The 10,001-nt window shown below is 33.1% G+C and overlaps 2 protein-coding genes across 3 annotated transcripts; one reads left to right on the top strand and one right to left on the bottom strand.

The window, feature by feature from the left end:
• Positions 1 to 1,298: 1,298 nt before the first annotated feature.
• Positions 1,299 to 5,231, top strand: LOC140044385 (pyridoxine/pyridoxamine 5'-phosphate oxidase-like). Of its 2 annotated transcripts, none has more exons than XM_072088983.1 (7): positions 1,299 to 1,342; positions 1,906 to 2,197; positions 2,701 to 2,800; positions 3,056 to 3,109; positions 3,503 to 3,631; positions 4,216 to 4,292; positions 4,587 to 5,231. In XM_072088983.1, exons 2-7 carry the CDS (start codon positions 1,911 to 1,913, stop codon positions 4,750 to 4,752), a joined length of 813 nt encoding a protein of 270 aa, XP_071945084.1. In that variant the 5' UTR covers positions 1,299 to 1,342; positions 1,906 to 1,910; the 3' UTR covers positions 4,753 to 5,231. The 2 variants fall into 2 exon arrangements, with proteins under 2 accessions (XP_071945084.1, XP_071945005.1); XM_072088904.1 differs by lacking the exon at positions 1,299 to 1,342 and adding an exon at positions 1,488 to 1,512.
• Positions 5,232 to 5,380: 149 nt separating this feature from the next.
• LOC140044290 (histidine protein methyltransferase 1 homolog) lies at positions 5,381 to 9,681 on the bottom strand. Its single transcript, XM_072088799.1, has 8 exons — positions 9,549 to 9,681; positions 8,859 to 8,959; positions 8,458 to 8,641; positions 7,817 to 7,977; positions 7,096 to 7,274; positions 6,515 to 6,613; positions 5,918 to 6,033; positions 5,381 to 5,805 (listed from the first exon to the last, which is right to left on the bottom strand). The coding sequence occupies exons 1-8, from the start codon at positions 9,643 to 9,645 to the stop codon at positions 5,765 to 5,767; spliced, it is 978 nt and encodes a 325-aa protein (XP_071944900.1). The 5' UTR covers positions 9,646 to 9,681; the 3' UTR covers positions 5,381 to 5,764.
• Positions 9,682 to 10,001: the final 320 nt, after the last annotated feature.

The following is a 10,001-nucleotide window of genomic DNA, read 5'->3' as shown; positions in this document are numbered from 1 at the left end:
GTGTAGTTATGATATAAGTTATAAATAACCACTTCTTATGAATATTTATTGTAAATAGAACTTATTCATCGTCTTTTGTATTTTAACTTGTCGTTCTGTAAGTAAATTAATATTTAGCAAATCTACCAAAATTACTTAGGTAATTTTAGTGTCGCGGACCAGTTTTTTAGATTGGATTTATTATCTAGAGTGCCGATGCTAGTGCACGAGCCTCTAAGTCGTTGTCACGTTTATTAAGCTCAAACAATCAAAATGATAGTTAGCCACAAGACTAATGAATCGGTTGCAATAAATGTTAGAAGTTCAAAGGTTTGAAACACTCGAAATGTTTCCAGAATAATGTACCGTATTATAGTCATAGGCCTGCTATGGTATGCTGTGACTATATAGTATCGTTGTATTGAGACACATGACGGTGTTTCATATATGATTTTTCAAGGTTCTTCCCATCAAAGCGATTGAGTTCGCTGTTGAGGTCCCCGGGATCTAGCATTGTGCAAGTGTATGTATGTTTATTGTATGTATTGTTCATATAAAATTCGAAATAAATTGAATTGAATGCAGGTTAAAGAGTAAAGGTTCAGTTTCTAAATAGCTTTTATATATTATTTATATTTATACATTTTAACGGGTCATCAGAAGTTCAATATCACGATAATGTGAGCATTTTAATGTTGGTCAAATTATTTTTAAGAATGTTATTGAAAGGATTTTTACAAAACCTACCTCTGAAAACAATAACAGTTGAGGTTATTAAATAGTCTATATATTTTTGCATTCAATTAAAAACAAGTGGTTTTATTAGTTTTCCGAAAGGAAATTTATCTATAGTGTGAAAAAAAATATTAGATATGAAATTCAGAAATTCAGTTTCTATAGGCCTACTATCTTGCACATTTAAATGCAAAACTTTTCTTATTGGCGTTTTGATTGTTAGTACTGTATAAGTGTTCTTGTTCATGTTGTAGGCCTAACTTTGTATTCCATGGGATTCCATCTTCTTAATATACATGCTTAGACAGCGGGCCTGTAGTATATAGTTTACAATGATGGATATTTCATATTGTAATTTGCGTGCATCTCATGTTAATGAAATCTTACAGAAAATTAAGAAGTAAATTTCTCAGGCATTTACTAATGAGATTGATAAATTATTGATATTAGAAAAATAAAGTGAAATGAATTATTACTAATTTGTATCCACCCTTCTCTGATTGGAGACCGACATCTCTCTCTCCCCATATTAATAATCGACTAATCGCAGAATCATTCATCCATGACAAATGACCTTTGTTTGGCCGCCGCCGGTTATTAAAAACATTTCTTTGGTTATGTAACACAGGTAAGCTTTAAAATAAAAAAAAGTAGAATTCCTATTGATTGGATTCGTAATCTTTTTAGTATTTTCATATATTCTGTTCTAAACAAATTAGGCATCTGATAAAGGAGATCCCTGATAAATACTAAGCAAGTCGATCCATGGAAGTAGAAGACGCATTATGATGAAGTTTGGTAGGCTCGTGAGAATGAAGTTGTGTTGTGGCCAGGTCCGCCCAGCCAGCAGGTCCAGGCCAGCAGGGCCTAACTAGCCTAATAGAGAGGCTAGCTACAGCAGCTAACTAAGCATACCCAGTAGCTATGCCTAGACCTTGGCTTGCTACTGCTGTACACAGTGAGCTTAGCCTTCTTGAGGGCTAGGCCTAGTTAGTAGCATTCTATGCCTGAACTATAAGGCTGGGTTAACATTAACTTCGCAGCTTGATTGATGATCATATTAACTTTAAATAAGTTATAATTTCTGAATAGAGTAGGCCTGTACTAAAGGGCCTAGGTTTTTTAGGTAGGCTTTTTGTATTCAGTGGCAAAGCCTTTACAGATTGAACAAATTGTATGTTTTTTTTTAAGATTTGATGTTTCTATTCAGAGGTTTTATTTTAAAACGTCTTATCAGTCCGGTGCCAAAGTGTCTTGTAAATAGCACGTCTCACTTTTGGAGTATGTCGGGCATAATTAACGACATAAACAATGTAGAAGTGGCTAATATGAGGACGGCATACAAAAGCGAACATGAAGCGTTTTTGGAATGTCATCTTTCTAGCAAAGATCCCATTCAACAATTCGACGCTTGGTTTAAGGAAGCATGCAATAATGACAAGATTGAAGAAGGAAATAAAATGACCATTGCCACAGCTACAAAGTAAGAAATTTAGATGAGCTTCGCATTTTAATCAGGTGCAACATCAGGTGTGGTGAATCGAGAGAGAGAATTTGAAGTCCTCATCATGTTGTCAATTAATTAATTAAAAAAAGTTTGAGAAAATTTAAATATAAATTGATCTTAATAGGCCAAATAAAACAGAATATTTTCACGCCTCCTCTGATTTGCTATTTTTCCCCCTACGTCTATTCAATTTAAAATGTATTGAATGTTGGATTGAATGATTACTGTTAAGAGTTTGGACTTTTACCCTATCATTCTCATGTTGGTACATCACACTGGCTAATAATTAAAGTAATTCAAATTCAAATCCTGGACGTAAAACCAACATTTATTTTTGGCCAAAGTTCATATTAATGTAATTTATTAAGTATTATATACACAATTGATCAATTTTTATTTAGATTCAGAGACATTTATGGCTCTTATAAATACTACATTTAATATTTATATTATAATCAATAACACATTTACTGTTTTAGAGAAGGTAGACCATCAGCCCGAATGGTACTTTTGAAGGGCTACTGCAGGGAAGGTTTCAAGTTCTATACAAACTTTAACAGTCGCAAAGGGAAAGAACTTGTAAGTGAAAAGATGGTTTAAATTTAGCACTTTTGGAGGCTTCTTGATCTGTACAAAATAAACTCTTAATTCAAATTTAGGAAAACTTAAGCAGTTTGTTGTTGTTAAGATTTGTGCATATTTTTGTTATTTCATTTTTCATTCACAGGCAGAGGATACAAGATGCAAAAATAATGTAAATTTAAAGACTGATTGAATACTGATGATAATTGATAAACAACGATATTTATTAAATTAAAATTTGTCTTTTTTCAGAAAGAGAATCCATATGCATCTTTAGTGTTTTATTGGGAACCTTTAAACAAGCAGGTATGATGTTTTATGACTTACTGTGCTACATTGAACACATACTAAAAAGCACAGTTCTAAACAAGTTTGTGCACCGAAGACGGTAGATTGAAAATCAAACAACTTAACACATTATTGTGTTTTGAGCATGTATACCCTTTCCCACCAGTTTTTATTTTTTGAGCTTATTAAATGGTCTATAGATTTTTGTAAAACAACGCTGTTCTTTTTTGCTTTATAAAATAATTAAAATTTAAAAAATTTCCGAAAGGAAATTTTAGTTGAACGTGTATGTTTAGTGTATGTGTCGTTTGAACGTAGGACGTGTTTTGTTTTTGTAAACTGACGTTCATCACAGTCACATTGTTGTACGATATTGTTATACCATAATGGGTTTCTGCATTTTAATTACAGGTTCGGATTGACGGAAAAGTGAGGAGGTTGTCTGAGGAGGAGTCGTGTAAATACTTCCATTCAAGACCAAGATGTAGTCAAATAGGTGCAACTGTTAGCAATCAAAGCCAACCAATCAGCAGCAGAGATGTAAGCAATGTTCAATTAAATATAACGTAATAGTGCATTTATAAACAATAACACAGAGGTGCCAACATGGAACATCTGGAGAGTTATATAGCATTGCCAGTCCATATTTTGTTTTAATTTTTTTTGCCATGGTCTATAGTAAACTTCCATTTTAACAAAGGTAGCATAAATATGTGAAAAATAGAAGCATGCAATATCAAAAAACATTTAAAATACAAACTTTTGATAGCAAATCCGAGTAACAGTAAATATGTTTGTTCAATTTTATTGATGAGTTTAAAGCAAGGCAATCTAACATTAACAACAGGATGCTGAGCTCCAGAGATCAAAGGGTTTATCTGTGGCTGCGACACGATCAGTTCCACATTCCTTAACAGACACTGCGCGTTGCAGAGAATAAGTACATAGTACAGTATTGTTGTCGCAGCCAGAAATAAGATCAAAGGACTATTAGGAGTTCCTATCTTAGCAAGGTGAGCTGTGTCCTGTTGTTAGATTGCCTTACATTGCAACTTACATCATAACTTACATCATAAGATGGTAAATGTCAAAGCTGGTAATTAAAAATTGATTTTTTTTTTTAGGTACTAATTAAAAAACAGGAAGAATTGGAATTGAAATACCAAGATGAAAGTAAACTTATACCAAAGCCTGATTTCTGGTAACTTTTAAAATTCTACAACTAATTCTGAGGTTCTTTTACAGCCTCCCCTATCCCCTCCCCACTATTTATATCAAATAGGTAGGAGCGAGTCCGCCACGAACCAAATTCCAATATTATTGGCTCTTTGGGTACAGTAAACGGTACCCCTGCCTTAATCGCACTGCCATTTGACTCTCATAATTTTCTTAGAAAAAAAAAGGATTCAAGATCTTTGCCCTACTCTATTGACATTTTTATATTCTGTACATTTAAGATCAGTTATAAAATTATCAAAAACATTGTTTTGTACAGGGGAGGGTATATAGTGATTCCAGATCAAATTGAATTTTGGCAAGGTCAAAGCAATCGAATCCACGACAGGATCGTCTTTAGAAAGCTCAGAGAAAATGAAACAGTAGATCAAGTACTATTACATAATGGAGAAGGTGATTGGGTATATGAACGACAACAACCCTAGGCCTAGAAGATGTACAGCTAATTATAATTGTAAGGGGCAGGGCTGGCCTATAAATGCAATGATATCTAACGGTCTTCCTAGTAAGTAATTGCAAGTTAGGCTTCAGATATTCAAAAGGTAGGTGGGAGTGTTACAAGCTTTCAGGTTTTTATGCACTTAATTATAACTCAACACTAACTATTATGTAGTTTTCTTTTGAATTTTTGTATTGTAAAAAAATGTTACAGTTTAGGCTATTTGTGGCACTGTGGGTCTTTTTTGGACAATAAATATACTTAATATACTATTAGTTATAAATGATAAATAGTGTACTACTGTATATAATTCAGTATTTCCATGGCAATAGTTATATTAATGACTCAAGTACACTGCTCCGTGTTAAAAGTCCTTTAAAAAGATCTGAACTGACACTGTAATTACCAGGCTCATGTTGACATTCAACTCCATGTAAACTTATTCTATAAAATTATAATGTATTTAAATTTGTTGGTTCTATTATGTGTCTACATACTACAGTATTTGCAGTACCTTATTCTAGACATTGTGCTTGTTTAAGGGCACAATTAAAACAGTGGTAAAATTTTGAAGATTTTCATATGCTGTGAATAGGTAAATCATAGTGTGGCTTATAAAATGAATAGTAAATATTATTTATCATCATTATATATACAATATTTAAATAAAAGTGTTGAATACTACTAGATAACATGACTTTGTTTTATGTTTTAATCTTTTCTCGAACGTAGTACTACAATACATACTAACAACAATTATAGGCGAAAGTGTGCCCAAATATGGTAGAGTGATATGACATCATTATGTCCATATATGGGCACATCACATTTGTTGTCACATAAAGTTTGACAGTGTAGACAGAGCTTAAGACGCATGGATCGTGAATCTGCTTCACATTATCGTCTGTCTCCCATTCTGGTAAAATCTGCTCCACCTTATCGTCTGTCGTTCTTGGTCTTTTAATCATTTCACGAATCTAAAACCAATTTAATTTCTTCTATGTTTTGAATTCCAATTTTAAAATTTCACGTTGTAAACCTATCAAGAACAAAGAACACATTGTGTAATCATGTTAAAAATTAAATACTAAAAATGGTATTTGTAAAGTACTGTATTTATAGATTCAGTGAAATGAAAACTGTAATATTACCTTCATTATTTTTCCAACAACAACTAATGTTAAACATTTGCTTTTTGATAACAAATTCTTCAAAGACTCTGGTGCCACCACCTACTCCAAAGTAGTGTGTCTTTGCTGCTACATATCTGATAACAAGTTAAGAAGTTATCTAAAGCACGAAAACCTTTCCCTGACCCAACATACTTTAGTGTAAGCTCTGTCTACACTATCAAAATGTGACGTGCCCCTTTATGATGCACATGATGATGTCATATTACTACCATGTTTGGGTATATCAATACTATATTTGAGCACATAACACTTGTTTTTTTCAAACTAGTGTAGTAGTGTAGACAGAGCTTAACTACATTTTTGGGGATCTAGAAGAGGGATGTAGGGGAGGGGGGGGGGGTATATTTTTCAAGACCATATTGTTTGGGATCATTTTGTTTATTATACCTTTTGTAATATTTATAAGAGCTTAGGGGGCCTCTTCTCTATTAAGGGGGTGTACAGTAGGGGGTTGGATAGCACGCCTCTGTTTCCCATTTCAGAAATCCTGGACCTACAGTACAGTACCCCAGCCAAAGCACTAGTTTTCTAGATTTTATTTCATCAAAAGGATACACACAGCCTGCTGGTTTTAATGAAGCTGAGAATAGATCATGAAGGCGTTCATAGTAAGACACATTATAAATTGTTTCAGATGTCAGTATTACGTCATACCTTAATAAAGAGTAAAATACAAATATTATTATAAAAAACCCTGTTTTGTAACTCATTGTGTATTCACAAAAAAAAACATTCCATCATTTATTAAGACTATCTACCAGTACAGTAGTATATTGACTTTCACAAGATGGAAATATTATTTTGAGATGCTTTTTATTTTATACCACATTTTTTCTTTTTAGCTTCAACATATTAATATAACAAGGTGTTTTTAGATACATATGTATTAGTTTGTTTTATATTATGGAATATGCCATTTTGTCGATGTATATAATGAATGTATGCACACTTTTACTTATTTTTTTGTTGTACCTTTAAAATGTTTTTTCTTTGTGATTATATTTTTTTTCTCCAAAGGGTCTTACGACTACAGACAATTACTTGTCTCTGTAAGATCTCTGTAATGTAAATATTTATATTGCTGAATAAATGTGAATTTGAATGAATGCACTGCCTTCAGAATAGAAATAAATTACTTGTTGGGTATATTGTTGGTTTTTAGGACATCTGTCATATCGGACCAGTCACCAATGAAATAACGACAAGATTGTTTTATTTGATTTTCTTTCTTATTTTTAACTCCTTTTTGATCGTCTCTATTCTGTTGATTCATAATCACGTTTGGCACAGTTAATCGCTCCAGTACTTCGGAATTCTATTAATGAAAAACAGGTGAAGTAAATTAGAATTTTAAGAAATTTAGATAGTCAAACATTATTTGGAACTAAAGGGTAACAGAACTCGACATGGAACTCAACTCAACCAAACTGAAAGGAACTATAGTTGCATGAGACCGCTTATGTTGACATCTTGAGCAACCGAAAGAACTGAAAGGAACTAGTGTGTGAGCACTTACTTCAATACTGAAACTGTACGGTGCGCTTCATAGTTGTGTATGCCCAGGCTCTTTTACGGTAAAATTGAACTGATCACAGTTACCTATACCATACGTGTGACTTGATTTGATGTTTCCAGTCCCAGACATTGACAAGTGAAAGCAACTAAGCTTATGTCAACATTTTTGTTGTGCCTGTCAGTTGCTCGGAGCACTAATGTCAACACAGTTCAGTTGATTTCCACGTCGACATAAGGGCAACTTTAGGCTAAGTATCATGCAACATCAGTTGTGATACTATAGGCACATCGACACCCCAATGACTAATTGCACTCTTTTATTGGCCTATACCTAAAACTTACATAATCTTGAAAATGTACTAGAGCACCCTGTGCCATAAGATATAACCCTGGGATACCAGCTCCACATCCTAACTCCAGGACGTCAAGATGTTCACATGATGTGATTTCTTGTGCTAGGAAATTGGCAAGATCTAAAGAGCACTCCCATACTTTCAATCCACCTGAGGCCAAGGTTAAACAAATAGATTGTTGTTAGACAAGAATTAAATACGCAGAACATAGATACATGATGATACAGTGCATCTTATGGAGTTTTTTGCATTTTATATGGTAGATTCAAACCCAGAAATGGCTGCAGCACTAACATGACAGAAGAAGGAGTTAATTTTGAAATTAATTTACATGATATTTTAATATTTATTATATATATATACCACTGTAAGTTTTTGTTGTGTTTAGTGGCTTAAAAACACGATAACAATGATCAACCTTATTACCTCTGCCAGAATGGTTATGAGGTCAATTGGGTGTGTTTCTTTATTTCTATATTTGTTAGCAGGATTACTCAAAAAGTTATTGCTCGATTTTCATAAGATTTTAAAGGATGGGTTCATAGCTAGCTTTATGGGAACACGTTTAGTTTTAATATTATAGGTGGAGGTTTGCACTCTCTGAGTGCCCTTTTAATGTACACTTAGTACCTTCATAAACCCCACTGATTAAATCTGAACGGTTTAAAATGGCTTTTGCCAAATTGTCTGAATTGGTGATTTTATTATCCCTTTCACACTCCTCTATCCTGATCTCTTCTTCTATCCCTGTTGAATTTATGTATTTGATATCAATATCTCCAACTTGAATAACATCAATGTCATCAGGGTTAATCTGAAAAAAAGAAAACACAATATTGTTTACAGTTTGTTACAATGTTTCATTTTGTTATAAAGTTGAAATTATTCAGACAGAATGTGTCAAGATTATTGAGGGGTGATCATTCAGGACATTTTCATACTACATACTTTCATACTACTGTATGTTTTTACATTCTTGCAACATTGATTATGTAACAGTAAGAAACAAAAATAAAACAGTATGATATAACCTGGTCTTCCACAGCTGACAGATCAACGATGAGCTCTTCTGCACTTTTTGATGATGTTTTATGCCCTATTGCTGAAGTAGTACTTTCGGGAACAGCTGCAGCTGAATAAAAAAAGACATTTAGCGTATTCGAGTGGACCGTTGAGTAGTTTTTCCGTTGAGTACTTCTTTAACAGAGTATTTTGAGCGTTGAGATTGTTCTTAAACGAAAAAGCTTTCGTTGTCAACGTTTTCTATTCAAATGACTTTCTGTTGAGCACAAATTTACAATTCGAATACAAAAAGTACTCAACGAATCTTTATGTTGAAAGTTCTCAATCGAATACGACAATTGTTACTGTACCCTGTATTAGAATTTAGTAGGCCTACTTACTGACACTGTAGTATTGTTACTTACTAAATTAGAAGAGAAATAGTTTGCTAGTACAGTACAGTATTATAGTTAAATATAGTATATACACCCTGGGAGTCTGTATCATCTGAATCAAGTAGGCATAAATAGAATAGGCCTAGCTACTGTAGATGTCTGTAGTAGGACTATATAGGCCTACTCACGCTAGAGAGTACATACAGTAGTAGTAGTAGTATATAAACAGTGTGTGAGTAGCCTAGGGTCAGGCTAGGAGGCAAATACATAATACTACTACAGTATTAATTAATATTTTAATATGCACTGATAATACACAATTACTTTTCAGCGTTTCTAATGGGTAATCAGTCTCAACATCGTTATCTTTAACTACAAAATCAAACCGAAATTCTGCCATCACTTCGTGTTTACATCTCATTTATTCAAACCACACCACATTCTATTCGCCCTTTGTTATTATTTTTTAACTTTGCCGTATACGCACGTGTCACCAAAATGAGGATTGTTCCATTTTACAGTTGAATTAAACAAACGTTTGCAGGTACGTCCTATCATATTTAATCGAATAATAATTTAATTGAATAAATAAAATATAATTACATTTTAATTTTATATAATATTTGAGAAATATTTAAACCTAAATGATAAATATGTATATTTCAATGTTGTAAATATTAATTTGATTGTACCGGGAGTAAAATGGAGCGTTCCGTAGCGTACTACCTGCTATTTGCCCTTAGTACACGTTGCCGTACAAATAGTACCAATAATGAG

The sequence above is a fragment of the Antedon mediterranea genome, chromosome 1 (assembly GCF_964355755.1).
Source record: "Antedon mediterranea chromosome 1, ecAntMedi1.1, whole genome shotgun sequence".
NCBI lineage: Eukaryota > Metazoa > Echinodermata > Crinoidea > Comatulida > Antedonidae > Antedon > Antedon mediterranea.
Note: the sequence above shows the minus strand (reverse complement) of the source record. Positions and strands in the feature narration are given on the sequence as shown.